Consider the following 25,241-nt stretch of genomic DNA (forward strand, 5'->3'; position numbering starts at 1 on the left):
AGTGATTAAAAAAACATTAAAAAAAATAAAAAAAAAATAAACATATTTATTTTCAAAAAAGTTAATGTTGCATCTTGTTGCCTATTTTCCTACTTGATGTTGTAACACCATTTACTTATATAGCATCTGAGATAACACAACTTTTTATCTTGTTGTCCACACCTAACGCTCTAAAGAAACAATCTCATTGAGCTTCAATAATCCTGGCAGAAGTTTCAGAACTGCCTAAATTCACTATTTAATTCATGTTTGTGCCTTAATTTACAATTAGGCTTGTGCTTTGATTTAATGTTACAATGATATGCTAGAAATTTTGAGGGTTCAAGATTGTGTGTCTTGTTAATGTTAGCTAGTTGATGCTTTTTAGTTAAACAAACAATGATAAACTGGAAGAATTTTCAGATGGTAGAACAACAGGGGTGGCCGAAAAAAGTGGGCTTTTTATACAAACAATTACCTAAAATATCCAATGCAAATATTGCTCATATCAACTGTGAGATTCCATTTTGTGTAATATTCAGTAGAAAGCAGCAGCATTCATACTATTCTATAATCAACCCTAAAAGGACATCAAAATAAGTTTAATATAAGACACTTAGACAGTAACAGAGGAACTGTGCTTTGATAATCCTTCTATTTTAACCAACACAGTTAACCTAACAATACTTAAACTTTCTTTGCATTTACAGTAAATCAATCTCATTATAGCGTTTAACAGTGAAGCTCGCTGCTAATGATGCACGTGGAAATGGCATGTGCACCAAACCTCGAAGCATCTTCACTTCTTCACTAACAGAAACACGATAATGAAGCTCTATCCGTGCTTTCTTTAGCACATGTGACTTACCCATGATGAGCTTCACAAACTCCATCTCAAGACCATGGTTATGGAAGTTTGTTATCTCCAGCTCTTTAAGATGATCCAAGTTGACGCCCGAATATTCTTGAATATCAGGCAAGTTCATAAAAGTATGTTGAAGACAATGCTCATCATGGTCCCAACACATCTAATCAGAAAACATGTCAAAATCGTATGTAGAATCATGAAGATCTATTATTAAAACAATATGTGGTTTGTTATATTTACCTCCACTTTGATCTCCTCCAAATTTGGAGAGCTGCTGATCACACATAGAACAGTCGAAAGATCAAGGAAACACACATTAAGAATAAGTATTCTCAAGTTGGGTAGTGAAATGGGGAGCTTATGTGGCATACTATTACTACCTGCACCCAAGTGCTTTAACCAAATACTGAAACTCAGATTAAAAGTTTAAAGCAATCATGTTAAGTATTACCTCGATTGAAAACAATCAAGTTAAGTATTACCTCGATATACAACTGTGAGATTCTCAGAACCTGAATCGAAGGTAAACACTTAAATAGCTCAACAAATTCACACTCACTAAGCTTTGTGTTTGTATAATAACCTCTAGCCTGCATCAAATACCTTTGTAAGAATGTATTTAATTAAAAGTACTTAATTCATAAGTAGTTATATTATATACATTGTTGCACCTTACCCAAGTAAATTCCTCAAGTAATGGGCAATTGGTAAGAAATCCTCGAAGCATCTTGTTAGTGATATCAACCTCGAAAAGGCGTAGCTTCTTCAACTTATTAAATCCCTTATTCATTAATGGAAGGTGAAATTCACAATGTGTGAGATCTAGGTGCTCTAATCCTTGCAATGAAAAGAACGAACAGGGTAGCAGGTAGAATTCATCACAAATCAGGAAGGTGAATTTCTTGATGTTATTGCTCCTTGAAAAATGAAGTATCATCTGATCAATCTCACTAAAAATATTTTTATGAACAAAGAGAATGATACAGAATTCCAATATCGGACCCCTGTGTAGCAACAAAACATGGAAGATGGCTTTGACAAACTTATATTTATCAATTTCTTTATTACCAGATGATACACCCATGTCGCTAAATACAAGTTTTGGCATGCTTGTCCAAGAATACCTCCATTTACTTGACAAGATGCTTGTTCTCAATGCATCTTGGATAGGCATGAGAGACAGAATTAAATCAATGGCGTCTTGAGGAAGAGTGCTAATTCTATCCAAACTCTTGCGAGGACCTTTCATCTCTTGATGAGATCCTCAGGGTTTCATAATCGCGAAAAGGCTGCAAAGAGATATGCAAAACCAAATAGATTTAGAATTTTAGTTTTAATTGTATACTAAATATCCTAAGGATGCTCATCCTGATACTAAAGCCCTAAATCCCTTATTATATCTAACATGATGATAACAGTTTCGATATCTAATTACAATAGTAAGCTGACATTAGTACCCTTCTCTCTACACCATTAGGCAACTATAACGAGGATCAGCGGAAGAAGAAGATGACCTTAAATGGGAAGGAAAAAAAATGGCGAGGAGCAGAAAGTAAAAATTCAATGCAAAAGGAGGAAAAATGAAGGAAAAGACTACTGCTTACTACTGCTACGTATTCGCCTACCGCCGCACCGCTGCAACCTCTGCCCCTTCCCGGTTTCGCCGTCGCCCTCCGCCTGCCTTGCCTTCGCAGCACAACCTAAATTCTTAAAGTGGGGGAGACTCCTCCGACATTTGTCCTTACTACTTTAATCGTTATAAGTTATAACTTATTACATTTTTATTGATTATGGATATTATATTTAAATATTAAAAAAAAAAAAAAAAAAACTACATAAATGGTCCTGTGATTTACACAACTTCGGTCCTTTATAATTTGTTTTGCTACAAATGGTACACAGAGCAATTTTTTCCACCAATCTACCTTTAACCTTTATTTTTTCTTTTATTTCTTTCTTTACTCTCCTCCAAATCCTAACCTATTTTCATATTTATTTTTTAAGATATCAGAATATTATTTATATCTTCAAAAATATAGTTAAAATTTCAGTTGTCAATTTTAATCTTTTTATTTTTATTTTATAAATTTCTAACTTATTTTTATTGTTTAGGTCATTTTTAATCAATTAACTTTTGGTTTTGTGATTATTTTGTTACTTAACTATTTTTAAGTTTTAAAAGGTCATTAAATTTTTGACTTTATGCTTATTTAGTCACCTAACTTTTGGATTTGTGCTCATTTAGTCGTCTAACTTTTAAAATTGTGTCACACCCCCAAACCAGAACGGAAGAAACATTCGGGGGCGGGTGATGTCATGTACAATATCATAACAATTGAGTAATAGTAAAGAAAACAAATACAACCATCATAAATATAATTTAAAATGTTACATTGTTGCATGAGTTACATGCTTCCAAATAAATTACAATACGATGACAAAATGAGTTATCAACCGGCGCCTTAGCGTCCCGTCCTCAAAAGCTGATGATTACCTATAACACTGATTTCCTGAGAATAAAAGTGGTTTTGAAAAATATGAACAATTAAGTTTGTGAGTTCATAAGTTATGTTATGAGAAAATGTATGCCTTTTCGTGTAAAGTAACCATGTTTGTTTCCAGAAAATATGATATTTTTCATAAAATGAGTTGTAAGCCGTTGTTTGTAAAATGATAGTGTTTGTTCCAGAAAATCCAATATTATCTTTGAAATGAATTGTAAGTCGTGTGTAATCTTAAATGTTCCAAGACCGAAATGTATAAGTATTTTCTATACTTAAAATAGTATATGTAGTTTTATACGTATATAAAACCATTTTACGTGTTTGTTAGCTCCGTAAATCAAATGTATTGTTAATACCCTATGTGAGATTTTTATAACCATGCTAGCAACTAGTTGCCTGTAACAACGTTTTTTAGGTGTCGAAATGTTATGATATTTGTCACCCCAAACCTGTCGGTCTAAATGTAGCTAACAATGTATGTGTGGAGTTGTCAATCTTGTATAGATCTATACACAAGTGATACGCTTTCCCTCCAAGAAAATCTGATTATAATACAAGATTTTTGTTGGTACTTAGATAAATACTTAAAGACGTATCTCACAAGTGTATTCATTAACAGGTTTACATGAAATGAAAATCATTTTTCTTGTAAATGTACGTATTACCTTTTCATAGCGTAAAAATAATTATATTTTTATATAATTATTTCTTTGTCCCAAAAGGATAAAATAACATAAATATTTCCACAAACTATACTTATTATAATTTGTAACGTATGTTACGTTGAAATGAAAACCTTTGTTTTATAACACTTTTGCATGTAAAAAATTATTATTTTGGTAGTAACGTTATTTAACCTTTATATATAACATGTATAAAATATAATAAAACATAATAAATGGTTTGTATTTTAACACAAGTTTCCTTCTGTTTTAATTGTATCCACCCCCACTCTAAAAACATAGAAAAATATTAGAAAATGTGGGAGTATGAACTCACCTTATGTGTAGTTGCGGTTAGATAACGAGATAAAATGGCGATCTTCGAGTTAGAATGTGTAAAGGATGTCATAATCCTAATGGTTTAAACACATAATAATGTGTGAATATATGAGACTAGTATTACAAATGTTATATAAACACTAGATAATATAAAGATTACTTACCAAAGACGTATAACTATTTGAGGAATGCTCCCTGGGATCTTTGAACTTGAATGATGAAAGAAATGGGTTTTGAGTCTTTGAGAGAATTATGGGGTGGAAATGTTTACTGATGAATGAATTCGTGTGTGTGTCTATATATATATATATATATATATATATATATATATATATATATATATATATATATATATATATATATATATATATATATATATGGAAGGGAAATATAAGGTGATGTGAGGTTTGTGTTGGTAAATGTAATTAATCTTCTAGGGAGAAACAATCCACCAATCAAAATCAACACAAGTGGGTCAAATGGGGTGATTTCGGCCTAACCATGATCGAAATCACCTTGATTTTGGTTTGGCATCACCCATAAATGGGTGATTTTGGTCTTAGTGGCCAACACAAAGGGATTTCGGCCTCCATAAAACCAAAAACCCTTTTTGCTCCAAGATTCCAAAAACCGAAAACCACATGTTTCCTAGACTCCTAAAACTGAAACCACTGTGGTGAGGTGTAATTCATGCTTTTTGATTTACATCCTTGACTTGTGTTGACTTGTATTAATTTAAATCAACATGGGTTTCAATACATATATTTATATATAACTTATATAAGCATGGTTTTTCTATATATATATATATATATAAACATGTCCTCATGACTAATGGTGATTTAATGTAACAAGGTCACAATGTAGTTTTCACTTATACAAGGTATATCTTTTTGACTTGGTTCGACTCCAAGTTTGCCAGTTGTCACATCATCCCACCGTTAGAGGGAATTTCATCCCGAAATTAGTTCTAGAATGAGACTTCATGTGTTAGAGAAAAGATGTGGGTACTTTTGTTTCATTTGATCTTCTAGTTCCCATGTGTATTCAGGTCCTCGTTTGGCGTTCAATCGGACCTTCACTATGGGTATGCGACTTTGCTTTGTTCTTTTGATTTCTCTATCCATGATTTCCACTGGTTTTTCTATGAAGTTGAGGCTCTCATTTATATCGATTTTTTCAAGTGGGATAACAAGAGTCTCATCGGAAAGACACTTATTTAGGTTGGATACATGGAAGATGGGATGTATGTTACTAAGTTCCTGTGGTAGTTGTAGTTTGTAAGCCACTGGACCGATTCTCGTAAGAATTGTGAACGGTCCGATGTAATTTGGATTTAGTTTCCCATGTTTTCCAAAACATATCATTCCTTTCCACGGTGAGACCTTTAACAGAACGCGGTCACCCACCTAGAATTCCAAGGGTTTGTGTCTCTTATCTTCATAGCCCTTTGTTGATCTCGAGATGCTTTCAGTCTTTTCTCGAATTTGGACGATCTTATTTGTTTTTTCCCTTATGATCTCAGGTCCGGTAAGGGTGCTGTCAGGAATTTTCCCCTTTGCTAGTTGCGTGTCACCTACTTCAGCCCAACAAAGAGGTGATCTACACTTGCGGCCATAGAGGGCTTCAAATGGAGCAACTCTGATGCTAGTGTGATAGCTATTGTTGTATGAGAACTCGAAGAGAGGTAAGTAGGTATCCCAAGCTTTACCAAAGTCTACTACACAAGCTCTCAGCATGTCTTCCAATGTTTGAATGGTTCTTTAGCTCTACCCGTCGGTCTGTGGGTGGTAGGCCGTACTAATGTCCAACCTAGTTCCCAAGGATTTTTTGTAGTGACTGCTAGAACCTTGAGGTGAATCTACTATCCCTATCAGAGATAATGGATATTGGCACAACATGTAGCCGCACGATCTCTTTAATGTATTCCCTAGTCAGTTTCTCCATCTTGTCCATCTCTTTTATTGGTACGAAGTTTACGGATTTGGTTAACATGTCAACTATCACCCAGATGGTGTCAATGTTGGGTTTTGAGCAATCTAACACTTCCTAAGTGTGCATGCAACCCTAATAAACCTTGGATCTATGTTTGTCTAAATACATGCAAAATAATAATTTTCCAAGGTTTATAACCTATCTAACATGGCATGGGGAACATTTCAACATAAAACAAGTTAGAAGAGATTACATACCTTTTGATGAGTTGGGTTCTTAGGAGTTTGAGGGCCAAGCACCAATAGTGTGAATGCCTCAAATGGAATCACAAACACCACAAACTCTTGGAAAACTTTGATGAGAGTATATACACCTTGTATAAACCGGCCACACACATGCACACACACACTATAACACTAGCTTTCTCTTAGGCTATCTTAGGCTCTTTTTCATGCTCCATAAGCATGCTTATATAGTATGCATGGTTAGGGTGAAACCCTAATAACTCATGTCTTTTCCTTTTCCAAGGATCCATGGGTTAAAAGCTCCATGGATCATCCATGGACTTCCACATAAGCCTAGCCCATTAACAAATGAGTTTTAGCCCACACTATATAAAACAAATAGCCCATAATTTAATTAGTATTCCTTTTAATCTCTAAATTAATCCATAATTAATTTAAGACTAAAACTAATTAAATAACGTAACTTCATATTAATATATTATAACTCATAATATATTAATAAACATATGTGTATAACTCTCATAAAATTATCCATAATAGTTTGGATGAGATGCAACCCAAATGGACCATGCCGGTCGGGTCAAGTATATACCAAATAAGTTATGGACTTAGACACCTTATCCAACAGACTCCCACTTGGATAAGTCTAATAACTATATTTGCCTATAACTTCAGGAACCAACCAACAATCGTAGCTCTCGAAAACTCCCTCGAACAAATGAAGACTCTGTCGAACTATGAAGCGCCATTTTAGATAAGTGATCACATAATCCTCTGTTCTCATGATATCAGCCGGACAAACACATGGAACTATGTCTTGCTTATTGTCTAGCAGTTGTTTCTCGATTATCCGATTTGTTTGACGAAGAACTTCACTGAACACATCGGTTTAGTTCTGACCAGGCCTGGTACATGGGTCAACACAAAATCATCGAGGGGCCCAGATATCGCTTCTATTTCTAGAAGGAACAGATAAACTTCGACTGATATGCTTGTTCTACTACTTATTGAATTGTACACAAAGGCACGTTTTATAACATCAAGTTACTGATGCGTTTACGTGCAATCAATGCACAACCAACTCATAGGTAACAACTCATATCTCTAGGTTTAAAGATTTATATGATGTTATCGTCTCACGATCACTCGAGATAAATTCCATGAAGTGATACAAGTGAGCGTGGGTTTATACCAATACTCATAACTTATGAGTACTCATGAATGTTGCAGCAACCATTGCCATGCCTAAACACCTTTAAGGCATCTACAAACCCAATTCATGACAATCTTGATTCATACCTACTTCCAACGTATGATCGATTGTGGAGGTTTGAATAAATTAATTATTCTGGAAGTCAAAACATGCAAAACTGAAACAATAGTAAATAATTGACAATGATAGTAACACTTTACTCATAAATAAATCACAAATTTTATTCATCATCAAACGTCGATTACATTTTACAAGTTTCAGGAAAGCTATCTAATCTGTAAAACTAATATCGTCCCTCAGCCCGATGCGTCTCGCATGCTGAAAATGCTTAACCCTCGTCAGTCCCTTCGTAAGGGGATCTGCAGGATTCTCATCTGACGATATCCTCCTTGTCACAAGGAGTCCTTCTTCAATCTTGTGTCTTAAGAAGTGATATTTTCTGTCAATGTGTCGGGATCTGCCATGATCTCTCGGTTCCTTGGCTAAGATAACCGCAACATTGTTGTCACAGAAAATCTCTATAGGTTCCTTAATAGCTGGTACAACTCCAAGGTCTCCGATGAAGTTCTTTAGCCATATCTCCTCCTTCGCTGCTTCACTCGCTGCTATATACTCTGATTCACAAGTCGAATCAGCCACCGTCTCCTGCTTGGAACTCTTCCAAGAAATTGCCCCTCCATTTAAGGTAAAGATCCAGCCCGACTGAGAGCGGAAATTATCCCTATCAGTCTGAAAACCAGCATTACTATACCCTAATATTCTCAAGTCATCACTGCCACCAAGGGTAAGGACCCAATCCTTAGTCCTCCGCAGGTACTTGAGAATGTTCTTTACCGCGGTCCAATGAGCCTTGCCAGGGTTCCCCTGAAACCTGCTGACCATGCTCAAAGCAAATGCCACATCAGGACGGGTACAAGTTATAGCATACATGATCGAGCCAACTGCGGAAGCATATGGTAATTGGCTCATCTCAGCTATCTCAGCCTCTGTACTCGGACTCTGAGTCTTACTCAGTTTGGTATTGCTTTGGATCGGTAAATCTCCTTTCTTGGAATTCTCCATGTTGAACCTTTTCAACACCTTATCCAAGTAGATACTCTGACTAAGTCCAATTAGTCTTCTACTCCTTTCTCTTAATATCCTTATCCCTAGGATATAGGTAGCCTCCCCTAGGTCCTTCATAGCAAAGCACTTCCCAAGCCAGGACTTAACCTCCTGCAAGGTTGGGATGTTATTTCCTATGAGTAGTATGTCATCCACATACAGTACCAAGAAGCTAACTATACTCCCACTAGCTCTGACATACACGCAAGACTCATCTTCGCTTCTCAAGAAGCCAAACTCTTTTACCTTCTCATCAAAACAAAGATTCCAGCTACGAGATGCTTGTTTTAATCCATAAATGGATTTCTCAAACTTGCATACTCTATTAGGGTACTCTGCATTGACAAAACCCTCTGGCTGATTCATGTACACATCCTCAGCCAACTTACCATTAAGGAAAGCGGTTTTGACATCCATTTGCCATATTTCATAATCATGAAATGCTGCAATGGCTAACATAACCCTAATAGACTTAATCTTTGCTACCGGCGAGAAGGTTTCATCATAATCAATACCTTGAGTTTGAGTAAAACCCTTCGCAACCAGTCGAGCCTTATAAGTATGCACTTTTCCTTCCATGTCGGTCTTCTTTTTGAAGATCCATTTGCACCCGACTGTTTTACGGCCCGGTACATTGTCAACCAAGTTCCACACTTGATTGTCATACATGGACTGTATCTCGCTGTCCATAGCCTCCTTCCATTTAGCAGACTCCGGGCCTGCCATGGCTTCCTTAACACTGCTAGGTTCATCCAAATTTACTAGTGTACTATCACTAATAAACGTATCACCTTCCGTAGTAATATGAAAACCATAATAAAACGAAGGTGTGTTCCTAACCCGTGTGGAACGTCTCGGAGGTACAGACTCGTCAGCTGGATCAACAGGAGTTTCCTCCTCAGGTTGATTGCTAGTGTCTGAGGTTCCTTCATCAATTGATTCTTGAATTTCTTCAAGATCAATCTGCCTCCCACTGTCTCCTTGGCTTATAAATTCTTTCTCGCGAAAGATCCCTCTTCGTGCTACAAAGACCACATTCTCACTGGGTCTTTAGAAAAGGTAACCGAAGGATTTCTGTGGGTAGCCGATGAAAATACACCTTTCACTTCGGGGTTCAAGCTTATCATGAGCTTCGCGCCTCACGAAAGCTTCGCAACCCCAAACTTTGATGTGGTCCAAATTGGGAACCTTCCCAGTCCACATCTCATGAGGTGTTTTGGTAACCTTCTTTGTAGGGACTAGATTAAGGATATGGGCGGCAGTCTCTAAGGCATACCCCCAAAAAGAGATTGGTAACGAAACTCGACTCATCATAGAGCGAACCATGTCCAACAAGGTACGATTACGCCTCTCAGCTACACCATTCAGTTGTGGTGTCCTGGGAGGAGTCAATTGTGAGACAATCCCACACTCCTTAAGATAGTCAAGGAACTCGGTACTAAGATACTCACCACCTCGATCGGATCGAAGCATCTTAATGTTCCTGCCCAATTGATTTTCTACTTCCTGCTTGAATTCCTTAAACCTTTCAAAGGTTTCGGACTTATGTTTGATTAAGTAGACATACCCATATCTACTAAAATCATCAATAAAAGTCACATAATACCGATTAGCGTCCCTTGTGGCGGTTTTGAATGGCCCACATACATCAGTATGTATTAGGTCCAACAAACCTTCACCCCTCTCACAAGTTCCAGTGAAGGGTGATTTCGTCATTTTTCCAAGTAGACAAGATTCACAACTATCATCTGATTTGAGGTCAAATGATTCCAAGACTCCACTCTTTTGGAGTTGGCCTATGCGTTTCTTGTTTACATGTCCAAGACGACAATGCCACAATGATGCTTTATCTAGGCTAGTAGAAGAATCAATATACAACACATTATTTCCTAAGTTGTCTACAATCGACACAGTTTCATACACACCATCACAAGGTAATGCTTTAAAATAAAACACATTATTAAAGAAAGCATTAATACCACCACATTCATTATCAAACGAAAAGGTAAAACCTTGTTTGTACAAAGCATGAAAAGAAATAATATTCCTCGCCATTTCAGACGAGTATACACATTTATTCAAATCTAATTTTAACCCATTATTAAGCAACAAAGTATAAACTCCAATCTTGGAAACAGGTGAAGCCTTCCTATTCCCCATGATTAAGTTTATCTTCCCGTGCTCCACATCCTCACTTTTTCTTAGGCCCTGCATATCAGAACATATGTGAATACCACATCCTGTATCAAGCACCCAAGAGTTAGAATATGTTGAGTAATTAGACAATATAGTGTAAATACCTGCATAGGTGGGTTTCACTTTCCCATCCTTTAGATCCTGCAAGTACTTAGGGCAGTTTCGCTTCCAGTGTGCCTTTTCATGGCAATAAAAGCATTCAGCATCCTTGGGAATGGCAGAAGGAGTGACAGAACCGTTCTTAGTCTTTGATGAGGAGCCTTCAAGAGACTTTCCCTTGGTACCCTTCGAAGGGTGCTTCCTCTTTTTCCCTTTGCCTTGCCCAATAGCTAAAACAAGGGTAGAAGTTGGAGTAGGAGTAGTAGAGGTAACAACCGCTTTACCCTTAAGACCGGTTTCCGCGGTCTTCAAGAGTCCTTGAAGCTTGCTGAGGGTAACTTCCTCCTTGTTCATATGATATGTCATTCGAAAATGATCATAACAAGAAGGTAAGGAGTGCAAAATGATGTCAATTGCTAACTCCTCGGGGATGTTAACATTCAGCTTCAGCAAACGGTCCACATACCTTTGCATCTTTTGCATGTGGCTCGTGACGGATTCACCGTCCTTCATGCGGGTAGTTATTATGGAGGAGATTATTTCATACCGCTCCTGACGAGCACTCTGATGGTACCTTTCCATCAGGTCTTGGTGCATCTCAAAAGGGTAGAAATCTTCATACGACTTTTGGAGCTCGGCTGTCATCGTGGCCATCATGATACATGCCACCTTAGTAGCATCTCTCTCATGAGTCCTGAATTCAGCGATCTCCTCAGGAGTAGCAGTAGACTCATCAAGTTCTTTTAACTCCTTATCGAGGACATATTCCTTGTCCTCGTAACGAGTAACCATCCTGATGTTCCTAATCCAATCCATGAAGTTGGAACCATCAAAGATGACCCTCCCACAAAGATTCATGAGAGAGAAAGAACCAGTTGGGTTAGAGCCTGAAGCATTAGTGTTGGAAGACATCTGAAAGAAGAAAGAAAGTTTAGATTAGATATTTAGGATCCTTAATAAGACACCCAAACGTAATATTAAGGCTAGGATCCAATCACAATATATTACACTTAGAAGAGGGATGCCGTAATCTAAGTAATAATATATTTGAAAGGTAGGCGAATGACGATTCACCAATTTCCACCATGAAAACGAAATGATTAATTAGGTTTAATTGGATTTGAAATTCCTAGATTCTTTTGAGATTCATTGAACTTTTCAATGGCATGTTTCAATCTCGATTGTGCCCTTCAAGTTTTGTGACTGGGATGCCGAGGATCACAAAACAAGGTGTGAATAACCATGCTAACTCACTTGGTACTCCTAATATTATCACCTAATCAATGTGCCGGTTAACCACACACGCTCCATTGATCTATGACAACATTAAGTTACCCTTCGTGATCCTTACTAGTCTAATTAGTGTGCCGGTTAACCACACACGCTCCACTAACGACTTGGTAAGGTACAAAGTGTGAATTCCATGGATTAGCACCATGTTCACATTTTCCTAAAATAACTAAGATTGGGAATTAAAAGAGTTTAGTTATTTTATAATATTCATTATACTTTTAATGAGGATTTAAAGTCATTGTTCTACCCGTTCGGCTAACGACCCTCCACCGATCAAGCAAGCGGTGGGTGAGAGTGTACACCCATTAAGTCACCATTTTATAGGCAACAACCTTATACCCACCTTATAGACCGGCTTCGTGAATGAGGCCTACTAACGGTAAAACGACTTATTCTTATACATATATATATAATAATTAACCATTAATGTTATAAATAGTATAAGGGTTGAATTTTAACTATTAAAACTCTAAGGTTTGGAATTAAAGTTTATTAAAGTGTGTGAAACTTTACAAATTCCAAAACTTGAGGGCAAGTTTTGTAACTTTGCAAAACTCTTCATTTCATAACTTATGAATTAAAGGTTCATAAAAATGAAGACTCTTCATTTTCATGTAACTTATGTGTTTTAAGTGTGTGTTAAATGAAAGTGACCTTTGGTAATCCATAACTTGAGGACAAATTATGGACTCCATTAAAACACATAAATGATTAAGAATTAATTCTAAACAATTCAGCAAATAATTCCTATCATTTTCTAAATTCATAAGAACATGAACATGATCATCAAAATTCAAGAAATATATGAACACATAAAATCATGGAATTTTGATATATGCTATTGTAAATGGATTAGAACAACCATTACACCAACTAAAATAAGTTTTATAACACCAAAACAATTTAGGGTAATGTTTCTAGTCCATTTCCAGCAGCAAAAGTCGAGATTCTGCATTTCTTCGATCCTACTCGCCGAGTGCACGAATGGACTCGCCGAGTAGGTTGAAGTTTGCCTTGGACTCGGCGAGTCCCCCCAATGGACTCGGCGAGTCGACCATGCAGACAGCAACGATTTCGACTTTTTTCAATATTTTGCATCAAGTATCAAACAAGCAAGCCTAGGCTCTGATACCACTGTTGGGTTTTGAGCAATCTAACACTTCCTAAGTGTGCATGCAACCCTAATAAACCTTGGATCTATGTTTGTCTAAATACATGCAAAATAATAATTTTCCAAGGTTTATAACCTATCTAACATGGCATGGGGAACATTTCAACATAAAACAAGTTAGAAGAGATTACATACCTTTTGATGAGTTGGGTTCTTAGGAGTTTGAGGGCCAAGCACCAATAGTGTGAATGCCTCAAATGGAATCACAAACACCACAAACTCTTGGAAAACTTTGATGAGAGTATATACACCTTGTATAAACCGGCCACACACATGCACACACACACTAGAACACTAGATTTCTCTTAGGCTATCTTAGGCTCTTTTTCATGCTCCATAAGCATGCTTATATAGTATGCATGGTTAGGGTGAAACCCTAATAACCCATGTCTTTTCCTTTTCCAAGGATCCATGGGTTAAAAGCTCCATGGATCATCCATGGACTTCCACATAAGCCTAGCCCATTAACAAATGAGTTTTAGCCCACACTATATAAAACAAATAGCCCATAATTTAATTAGTATTCCTTTTAATCTCTAAATTAATCCATAATTAATTTAAGACTAAAACTAATTAAATAACGTAACTTCATATTAATATATTATAACTCATAATATATTAATAAACATATGTGTATAACTCTCATAAAATTATCCATAATAGTTTGGATGAGATGCAACCCAAATGGACCATGCCGGTCGGGTCAAGTATATACCAAATAAGTTATGGACTTAGACACCTTATCCAACAGTCAAGTCCACCCGTTGTCTTGGGTAACTTAGTTATGAAGTCCATGGTTATCAGTTCCCACTTCCACTCGGGTATCTCTGGTTGTTGCAGTGAACCCGAGGGCTTCTGATATTCTACTTTGACCTTAGCGCAAGTCAGGAATTTGCCCACATAAGTAGCGATTTCGGCTTTCATGTTCGGCCACCAATAAAGCTTATTTAGGTCCAGGTACATCTTGTTTGAACTAGGATGAATGGAGTACCGAGTCTTGTGAGCGTCATTCATGACAACATATCTAAATCCACCGAACTTTGGTGTCCAGATCCGATTCATGAGATAACGAACTCTGTCGCCCTTGACTTATAGATTTTTATCCATTCCTCTTAGGGATTCCCCTATGACATTTTCGGGTTTCAAGGCTTCCAGTTGAGCCTCTTTGATCTACGTGGATAGGTGTGAATGAATAGTCATGGTTAATGATTTCACTCGGTGACCCGAGTATTCCTTTCGGCTGCGCACGTCTGCTACTATATCGGCTTTTCCAGGATGATAACGAATTTTGCATTCTTAGTGGTTTAGTAGTTCTACACAACATCTTTGCTTCATGTTGAGCTCTTTTTGGTTAAGGATGTGTTAGAGACTTTTGTGGTCGATGGATATTCAGATTTCTCAAGTCCTCCACTACATTTGATATCTCTTTAATCTTATCATTCATCATAGAAGTACCCAAAACACTCCCACCTGCATTTTTCTTGACATGCATCACATTTCTGTTGTGCTTTATGTCACAACTAGGAATTCTATGTCTTGTAATCACTATACTCAATTAAATGTTGAAATCAAAAACTCAAAAACAAGTATGATGTTTACTCAATAGGAAGCTAAACCCCAATTCACTACATCAAACGATTGGAAAACCCTAGAAGTTCTTGTTAAGTATATTTTGGACTAGAACTTCCTTATTGGATCCAAATGGACCAATAAGCTTCCAATTGGACTATCATGGGCTTAGAACCCTAATTGGGCTCTAATTGGAACCACATTTATTTATTTCAACATTGTGAGCCATGTTGAACCTAGAATGAAATAAATACAAAATTTTGAACCATGATTAACCTAAACTAGCCCAACAAAGGGTAAAAATCATATTATATTTCTTTTGGACTAAAAACCATCCAACTTAACATCTACATGGGTTAGGACATTAAAGCCCAATTTTTTTCCCTTCCATTTACAATTCTCGGCCCATAAGCCCAAAACCAAGAAGGAAGAGTGACTTAAGCCTTGCCACCTCACTTATATCCCACATATCTCCATGCATGGACCAACATGCAACTAGGAATGTCAACTCAACTCTCTCTCTTCTCTTCTTCCTGAACTCGGCCGAGAGCAACACCACACACACACAAAACACTCACAAACTCTCTCTAAAATCACTCAAGACTTCTTCTTCTTCTCCATCCAAAATCTCGAAATTTAGGAAGCATTCAAGGAAGTTCTTCCACAAAATCATCATCTAAGGTAAGGTTTTGCTTGGATCTATGACTTGTATTCCTTATTTATCAAAAATCTCTTCCTAATCCATGCAAAAATCATGATCTTGTACTCTAGAAACCCCATAAACTCGAAAATTTCATCAAGGAGTGCAAAGGCCAAAAATCACTTCATTTCTTCCATTCTTTCTTCAAAAACCGAATCAACACCCAAGGTGAGTTTCATATCCCCTTATTTTCGGTTTTTATGAGTTTTTGTGGGGGAGAATACAAGAAAAAGTGTAGATCCATCATTATGTGTATGTTGTGGTTGATTTCTATGCTTATGTGTATGTTTTGTATGATTTTGATGATAGATTTAGTATGAAATGCTAAAAACCGAGACATATATCTTATTATAGCATAAAATATACTACTACATTGCAAAGTATACTAAGAAAATGGCTAAATAGCTTGACAACACTTAACTTGGGCTAAAAACTCTTTTTTTTTTTTTGACATAAAATGTTGAAAATACAAAGTTAAAGGGCCTAAAGTGAAATATTTCGAAATCTGATGGGTGAGATGAGTCAAAACAGTTTACACAATGTATTTTCTGAAAATATACTATTTAGAGGGTTAAAAACATAAATTCCAAGCTTATTGGGCTAAATATGACATTTTCGGCCCAATAAGGCCCAATATGCGAAATTTTCTAAATTGGAGGACCAAAACTGCATTTTTCTGTAAAAAAGTGGACTATAAGTGTTCCATGTGCTTTTCAAAGGTTTAAAATGCTTTTCAAATTTAAAAGGGACCAAAGTTGTAAAAATTTTCCAAATTGGGTCAAAAATGTAAAAGTTGCGAAAAAGAGGGGCTATAACCGAGAAAACTGAAATTTCGAGGGCTTAAACTGTTTTCTATGATAAATATGCTGAAAGATACTTATTTCAATAATTTTTGGTATAAAAATGTCAAGAAAAATTGATTTAAGGACCAAACCGGAAAGTTTTTAAATAAAGGGGTGAAAAGGGTAAATTCTACAATTAAGGAGGGGCTGAAAACAGAAAATCTTCAAGGCTAGTTAATACATGCAATTTGACCAATTGACGATATCACGCTTGTCGACGAAACACAATACACTACAATACCAAAAGTCGTTGTTAAACGAATTGGTTCGGTCTCGAACCAATAAAAATCCAAAACCACTAACAAGCCGACGTTACGACATTTCGATTCATAACTAATAACGATGGAGAATTCACTATACATACGAGTGTGCGCAGACGTCTATGCACCATCTTTGGGCCCCAAAAGTGTAAAATCTTGTTCGTTGAGCCTAGCTAGCCCAATGACCTGATCTTAAGGCCCGAAGATCTCTCTCTCTTACGGAGTGTTGGGTTTTACCGATCCGACATAACGTAACAGGACTTTCAATGGCAAACGTGCTGCTGGTCCCCAAGGGTCCTTCAGTGCTGCTAGTAAAGTCGGTAACTCACGATTGCGGGTTGGGCTTCGGGCCCTTCGCAATTGCATTTATCCTGAACGACGCGGGGAAATACCGAGGGTTTCGCACCTTCTCTCCTTCCCTCCGGTCGTGGGACTACACAAATCCGGGAGGATCGAGTTGTGTGAAGAATTACGAGTGGCACCTAAGGGATCGCTTGTAAGGTTGTCGATTGGACGTTTTCATAGACGTACGTCACAACACTTCACCACCCATTGTATTCTCAATGCCTCCGGAACTCAACGATTTCCCTCTAACGAAACGAAACAACGGTATACAACTAAGTAATACAAAGTGATAGGAAAACGTCGGGTTTTTCTAGAGTTTTCAACAATTACAAATTATGAATTACCGGTCGAATTTTCATAACTCTTACGCTTACATCTATAGAATTCAAACATGCATACTCATGGATCAACACATATTTTTACACTATTCTATTATTAGAAAATATCGGATTTTCTGATGGGTTTCAAACATTACATTGGATTTCAAACACTACTTATGAACTCACCAACATTTCGTATATTGACGTTTTTCAAAATACTTGTATTCTCAGGTAACAGATAAGGTGAAGGATGATTTATACTCTATGATAGTTATTTTGAGAATGAAACGTTTGAACAATGTAACGAATGTAAACACTATCGGTTGTACTATTCCAAATGTTGGTGATGTTTTATGTTATGTTTCATGTATATGCATTGTGATGGTATTTCAATGAGTCACGAAAGCCCTCGGACGTTTCCGCCGTCTGGTTCGGGGGTGTGACACTTTAGCTACAGAAAAGACCAATACTCGAGCTCGAAAAAATGCTACATTTCGATCGATTCAACTCGAATCCTTGCCGATCCATGTTATCCTTGAGAGTCTTAGGATGTTTACTCGGTTTATGAAGTAGTAGATGACCTAGTTGCTCTTGTATGTCCTCATAAGTAATGAGTCTCGGAGCGGGTCTTGTCTCGGATTTCCCGTTAAATTTCAAACTCATCCATAATGGATCATTAGTGTACTTCATTTAACCTTTTCAATAATTATGTATTTATGCATCTAATTTGGTTCTTACGAATTTCTTCAATGTGCATGATTCCATTCGTTTAGGAGATTAGTCTCATGAGAATGCGAAGATTATGATCTTAATCCTTTGTTGTTTTTTCTTAGATCATAAGCTATAAATCAACTTGGCCAAGTCTATTAATACGGTTGTTGGAGTTTCTTGGGAAGAGATCAATGGTATGTATGAAATTCTGGGACGTTAATTAACATATTTCCATTTATGTATCTTAGTTTTCTAATTGATTCTAATATGTTTAAGAGTTTGTCTACTGATGGTTTTACTACCCTTGAGAAATTTGTTATAAGTTGTGTAGGTTTTATTACTTCTCTAGTATTTGAGCTTCAAAATCAATTTTAAATTATCCGGTAAGAGAAGCTATTATTTGGAAATGTATTTGATAAAGTAGACGTAGATTTTAGCATCTACTGCGTATAGTGTCTTAGGTATTGAGAGTTTATTCTATCCGTTAAGTAATACTTTATAAATAGACATGGATATATCTTTCTAAATCCAACTCACTCTACTATCATGTCGGTTATTCATGGTAGTGAGTAAGGATGTTTGTTTTAGCCCAACATACAATCACAACTTAAGGTATTTTGCATAACATTTTTCTTTCCTAGATAATCGGTACTCCAAATGAATTGATTTTTCTATTAATCTTAAAAAAAGGTTATGATAATGTACCTAAATTCAGGGTTGGCATGTGTATTGGTCACTGTTGTTTTGGTTACTGATTTCCCATGGTTTATTTCTTAGATATGGATAAAAGTTATCTTGTGAGCTTCGTTATAATTAGGGATAAGTGAATTATAAGTAGAAGTGTGATCCAACAGAGTTTGTGGCCATATAGTTCTAAGCTTTAATTAACTACATATCTTTCTTCATATTTTCTAATCATCAAAATTGGTGGATTTTGAATTTGGAGTTTTCTAGTATTATCTTGTTTTTCTACTAAAAACAATAGTAAGTTATTTTTGTATGAATTGATCCTCCAATCTATCTTTTTTGGTTTAAAAGAAAATGAGAGTTTTTTTTTTTTTTTTTTTTTTTTGTATGAATTGATCCTCAATTTTTTTTTTTTTTTTTTTTTGCCTTTATAAGGGTACAATGTAAATTTTTTTGGTCTAAAAAGTTGTTGAACCGGTTATTACAGATCGACAGTGACTAAAAGAGTAGGTCATATCCTAGTTTAGGGACCCATAAAATCCGACAAAAACTTTAAGGACTCAACGGGTAAAACCTAAAATGTTCATAGGGCACTTACGTCAAGTCCGTAATTTTTAAATATCCCTTATCAAATCTTTTGATATCACCATGATGCAACCTATCAATTTTTTTGGTAGGGACCAAAAACTATAAATTTGATCAAACCATATATTTTGTCATTTACTCTAAAATTTATTTTGTAATTTCCTTTGTGATTGTAGTTATATTTTGTTTTTCAGTGACGAGATGATAATATAACGTTTACATTTTATAACTTTTGATTGTGTTTCAATGGTAGAGCGTCAAATTGTGAGTTGGGGAATATAATAGAGATGTTGTCATAATACTCATAATCAACCCAAAAAGAAATATAGACAATAAAGGCACTGCGCTTTAACAATCCGTGTATTTTAACCAACATATTTACAACTGCATCAGTAGAATTTTATTTGAATTCACGGTTTAATATTTAGGGTGTTCGATAATGAACCTGGCTGTTGGTGATGCATATGTGTAAATAGCAAGTTTAACAAATCTCGAAGCATCTTATTTTCTTTATCAATAGAAACAGATGTACAAAGCTCTATTTGTGCTTTGTACATATAGACATAGCACACATGTAAACGCATAATAACATGTACTGTATGTATTTTTAGTCTTGAAATCATAATATATCTATCGTCTACATTTTAGATTAAGATACTAAATTTACAAATATAAAAAAAGTAGAAAGTAGCATTTGTCATAATCAACCAAAAAATTACATCTTAACAGGTTGAGTTGACAATAAATGTAACAATAACCAATGAAATTGAACTTAATTTACATTCAAAAGTTATTTTTTTAGTCGTTCGATAATGAACTTACCTGCTGGTGATGCACGTGGCAACGGCAAGTGTAGCAAATCTCGAAGCATCATAACTTCTTCGGCAACAGAAACAGAATCATGGAGCTCGATTCGTGCTTTCTTAAGCAGAGGTGACTTAGCCATGATTAGCTTCAAAAATTCCATCTCAGGAGCATAGTTATGGAAACTTGTTATCTCCAGTTCTTTAAGATGATCCAAGTTCAGGCCCAAATAATCTTGAATATCAGGCAAGTTATCGAATGCTTGTTCAACACACCGCCGATCATGTTCCCAACAAATCTAAATCAGAAAAAAAAATGTCAAAATTTTGTAAGTAGAATCATGAAGATGTATTATTAATTAAAACCATATGTGATATTTTATATAATTATATTTACCTCCACTTTGATCTTCTCCAAATTTGGAGAGCTGCTGATCACACATAGAACAAACGAAAGCTCAAGGAAACACACACCGAGACCAAGTATTCTCAAGCGGACTAATGAAATGGGAAGCTTATGTGGCATACTATTACTTTCTGCACCCAAATGCTTTAAACAAATACTAAAATTAAGATCAAAAGTTTAAACACGATGAAATAAAACAGTCAAGTTAAGTATTATAATTACCATGATAAACAACTGCATGATTTCCAGAACCTGAATTGAAGGTAAACACTTAAACAATTCAACCAATTCACACTCAGTAAACCCTACCAGCTCGTCCCTAATCTGCATCAAATTAAATACCTTTGTAAGATGGTATCAACTGAAAGAGCTTCTTCATAAGTAGTAATATGGACCTTACCAAAGTAAATTCCTCAAGCAATGGGCAGCTAATAAGGAGTTGTTGAAGCATATTGGCAGTGATTATACCATCTTCAAAGATCAGGCTCTTCAACATACTAAATCCATTAAACATTGATGGAACCTCAATTTTACAGTATTTGAGAGATAGGTGAATGAAAACGGTAACTTGTAATATTCATCGATTGAAGAAATCTCAAAAGTGAATTTCTTGATATTTTTACTCCGTGAAAGATGAAGTATTATCTGGTCAATCTCATTAACAATTTCTGCATCTGTGATACAAATACAGAGTTCTGATACCGGACCTTTATGTAGCAACAAAACGTGGAAGATGGCATTGATAAGCTTATATTTTTCGATTTCTTCCTCCATGTTAGATGATTGTTTAACCAGATTGTCATCAAATACAAGTTTCTGGATGCCTGTCCAGCAATACCTCCATTTCTTTGACAAAATGCTCGTCCTCAATGCATCTCTGATTGGCATAAGAGTCAGAATTTTTTTCAATTATATCTTGAGGAAGAGCACTGATTCTATCCCGACTTTGGATATGAGCTTGCATGAGTCCCTCAAGGTTTGGATACTCCACACGGCTGTAAAGTAGAATTCAATGCCAAATAGATTATGTTGCAATGCACTTTTTCCTATATAATATCATCAATTAGCCATTAATTCATATATACTGCATTAATACAATGAAATATGATCTTTGGTTCAAACATATATGAATGGAACGAGAAGACGAATATGCAAATCAAAAACAACTATGCTCGAGTCTCAAGATCGATGATACTAATAAGTAATAACTATCTTATTTATGCTTTGTCTGCTTTCTAGAGTTCTAAATTCCTTATTATAACCCACATGATGACGCCATGCATGCCAATGTCTACCCTTATAATTGCTAGAACAAGTTATACGGTATTATGAATGCCTAAAACACACCAACAATTAGGGATTGTTTGATAATTTGATTTCATATTATCAAAGTTAAGATCGCACAACGAGTTATATATACTTGTATTAAACACGTAAAAATGGAAGTATATGAACTAGGTTTTAAAGTTCAAATAAACCGCATTTTAGTAAGTTAGACGATCTATTAACCGTGAAAACAACTAAGGATCATGAAGTTGAGATAATTGAAAGCTTGAAAGTAAACCTGAATTGTTAGCTCTAGGGTTCCGGTGGGTGGGAGTTGAAGAGAGACCGCCGATGACAAAAAGAATGGGAATTGGGATTCGGGAACCAATGAGACAGTTTATGGCGGGATTTTATAAATATCTAACTGGCCCCTCCTTTTTAGATACTATACAGAAGGGCTCGATAAGTTTTTCTTATTTTATATTTTTTTAGAACAATTTATTGAAATCGTCTCGGTTTGCATAACTTTCGCATTTGGTCTTAACTGTTTTTACACTCCCATGGTCCCAAAGATGTCATTTTATTAGGTTTTTCATCCCTTATAGACATGAAAAGATAATATTTCCCCTTATCTATTTTCTTGTTCACTTTTTTTTTTTTTTTTTTTTTTTTTTTTTTTTTTTTTTTTAATAATTGATGTATTATTTATTAATAAAAAATATTTTACAAATAAGTGGGTCTAATGGTGGTTAGTATAGATTAATTGTGGTGGTTGTTGGAGATTGTCGGGAGGGTTATCTGGAGGTGTTGTTGGAGGTGAATGGGGTTACGAATGGTCGATGAACCGAGGTTGTCGGAGGTGGATGGGAAATAAATTAAACCAAAATAAAAAATAAAAATAAAAATAAAATAACAAACTTCAACCACCATAGCCATAAATTAATACCCTAAATCTACTCAGAATTATTGCAAATCGACGAAAAAAGAAGAAGAAGAAAAAGAGAAGAGTACATCCGTGTTATAGTTGCCAATATTTAATTAGAAAAAACACAAACCCTAAATCAGAATTTGCATTAGTAAAGTTTGTTGATATGTGTGTGGATGAAGTAAGTCCTTTGCAAACTGACCTTAGGCTTGCAATTGGAAATGAAGTATGTTCGAGTACTCTGGCTCATTGGGTTTGCATGGTTTCTCTAAAGGTGGCGGAAGATGACAAGTTACATGTTGTTCATTTAATAAGCCTTAAGTAGTTTTTTTATGATTAACTTTTAATTAGTATGTTTAATAAGTGTAGCTTTAGAGTTTGTAACCGTTGGTTGTTTTAGGCTTTAAATATCCATTTCATTCATCATTTGTAATCATCGAATGAATCAAGAAAACTTAGAACTTTGTTCATCCTTTCTCGAATTATTGCTTATAATTTAGATTTTATCATTGTTTGGGACATGTTCTCATTCATGGTTTCGATTTCAAGTCAATATGTTATTGCTTGTTATCACGGTTGGCAGATTATAGGTCTAATATGTTAATCATTATATCCTTACTTTACTCGTTTTTTTTTTTTTTTTCTGTTATCAACAATCCGCTTTTCTTTTTAAACACTCTAAACTCATATCATTTATTGTGGTGGGTTTATTTCGCACGGAGAAAAGAAAAGAAGATCGATGGCATCGATGGTGTTAACAAAATTGAATCCCCTACTAGAAATTATTGCCCAAATCGATGTGCAGTTGGGCGGAGCTTCTAATGGGTTCCAGTGTCCCTTATGTTGGTTCTATGCCATAAATTATTCAAGATGTTGAGAACTCTTCTCGTTTCTTGTTTCCATTCAGTAGTACTTTTTCATTCTCAATCACTTTGAGTAAATTTAAAAAAAAATAGAATAGTCTTCTCTTAATCTCGAAATTCATTCTTCTTAATCATCAAGCTTAAAGGTTATACATGGATTAAATTCTCAAGCTTCATTGGTGCAAATCAAACACTTTTTTTTTCTGCCCGTCAGGTGTTCTATAAAATGTCTAAATGAGTTTGTCAACCATTTTAAGACTCAATAAGATCTAGAGTCTCTTTCTAGTGGTGTTTTTCATTATGCACTTCAACCTTTTGTTGGAGTGTCACATTTTACTTTGTATTTATGTTTATTATTTCAAGCCCCCCCCCCCCCCTCTTAAAATTTTAATAAGATTTGTTTGTGTGTGTTTATGGCGTATTCTCATACATATGCGAGCGGAAGTTGGTCGTGTCATTTTCTGGGGTTTCATTGCTACCCGAACGGTGAAGTAGGCGGTAAGAGGATTTCTTGTATGATTTCTCATATCAAGAGCCTGCACCTCCTTACAGATGAGCGTACAGTTGTGTTGCGAGAGGCTATTTCTTTGTACATGGGTTTTTTATGTCAATGGCAGCAACATTGAAGGAGTTTGGTCAATGGATATATAGGGACTTTATGAGTCTGCATGTCCTAAGCCTCTCGTATCTTCACTCAAATGGTCTTGTTAAATTCAATGGTGAGGTTGATGACATGAGCGAACATATTCTTGATATTCAAAAGTCGCCACCCAATAAACCAGAGGCCGAACTCAATGAGGGGTTGGTTTTGGATGCTCAACTCCTTGATCGTTTGTTTAAGCTACCTATCACCACAGTCAAAAGCATCTCTCATAACTATCGTATGGCTTTCTCTCAGACTTTGAAAGTGGTACTTTCCAAGGTGGCTTCTCATCCTAGATTCGTTGAAGCATAGGTTACATTGTTAATTCTTCCTATGTGTGTTCATGTCCAAGAATAAGCAAGAAAGTAGGTATGTGAACAGGAAGTCCTTGCAGCATCGTAATATCCTAAGTGCATTAGCTACTTGGGGTAGAGAAGATGGTATAGCCAAGCTTGTTAAAAACTTGGCTGACAATGCAAGGCTGGAGCAACAAGCCAAAAAAGAAGAGTACATTCAGGAGGATAAAATACAGGGTGGAACCAATGTCTCTGTAAGGTTGCAGATGGGCATTTCACAACAATAGTGAAAATATTATGTTCCAAGGGGGTTACTCCATACGAGGATGATACTACGAAGACATTAGAGGATAAGCATCCACATAAGCCACCACCATCTATGTTGATCATCATATGTTAAGTACCTTCCCTT

At 35.9% G+C, this 25,241-nt stretch overlaps 1 protein-coding gene and 1 pseudogene across 3 annotated transcripts; both read right to left on the reverse strand.

Moving 5' to 3' along the window:
- Positions 1-476: 476 nt before the first annotated feature.
- LOC145041395 (F-box/FBD/LRR-repeat protein At1g13570-like) lies at positions 477-2,597 on the reverse strand. Of its 3 annotated transcripts, none has more exons than XM_078989426.1 (5): positions 2,473-2,597; positions 1,524-2,136; positions 1,330-1,437; positions 1,088-1,240; positions 477-1,007 (listed from the first exon to the last, which is right to left on the reverse strand). In XM_078989426.1, exons 2-5 carry the CDS (start codon positions 2,094-2,096, stop codon positions 684-686), a joined length of 1,158 nt encoding a protein of 385 aa, XP_078845552.1. In that variant the 5' UTR covers positions 2,097-2,136; positions 2,473-2,597; the 3' UTR covers positions 477-683. The 3 variants fall into 3 exon arrangements, with proteins under 3 accessions (XP_078845552.1, XP_078845550.1, XP_078845551.1); XM_078989424.1 differs by having other exon boundaries at positions 2,452-2,597; XM_078989425.1 differs by having other exon boundaries at positions 2,445-2,597.
- Positions 2,598-20,417: 17,820 nt separating this feature from the next.
- Positions 20,418-21,926, reverse strand: LOC145039379 (F-box/FBD/LRR-repeat protein At1g13570-like; annotated as a pseudogene).
- Between the last annotated feature and the right edge of the window lie 3,315 nt (positions 21,927-25,241).

This window comes from Lactuca saligna, chromosome 4, assembly GCF_052625555.1.
Source record: "Lactuca saligna cultivar CGN05327 chromosome 4, ASM5262555v1, whole genome shotgun sequence".
Classification (NCBI taxonomy): Eukaryota; Viridiplantae; Streptophyta; class Magnoliopsida; order Asterales; family Asteraceae; genus Lactuca; species Lactuca saligna.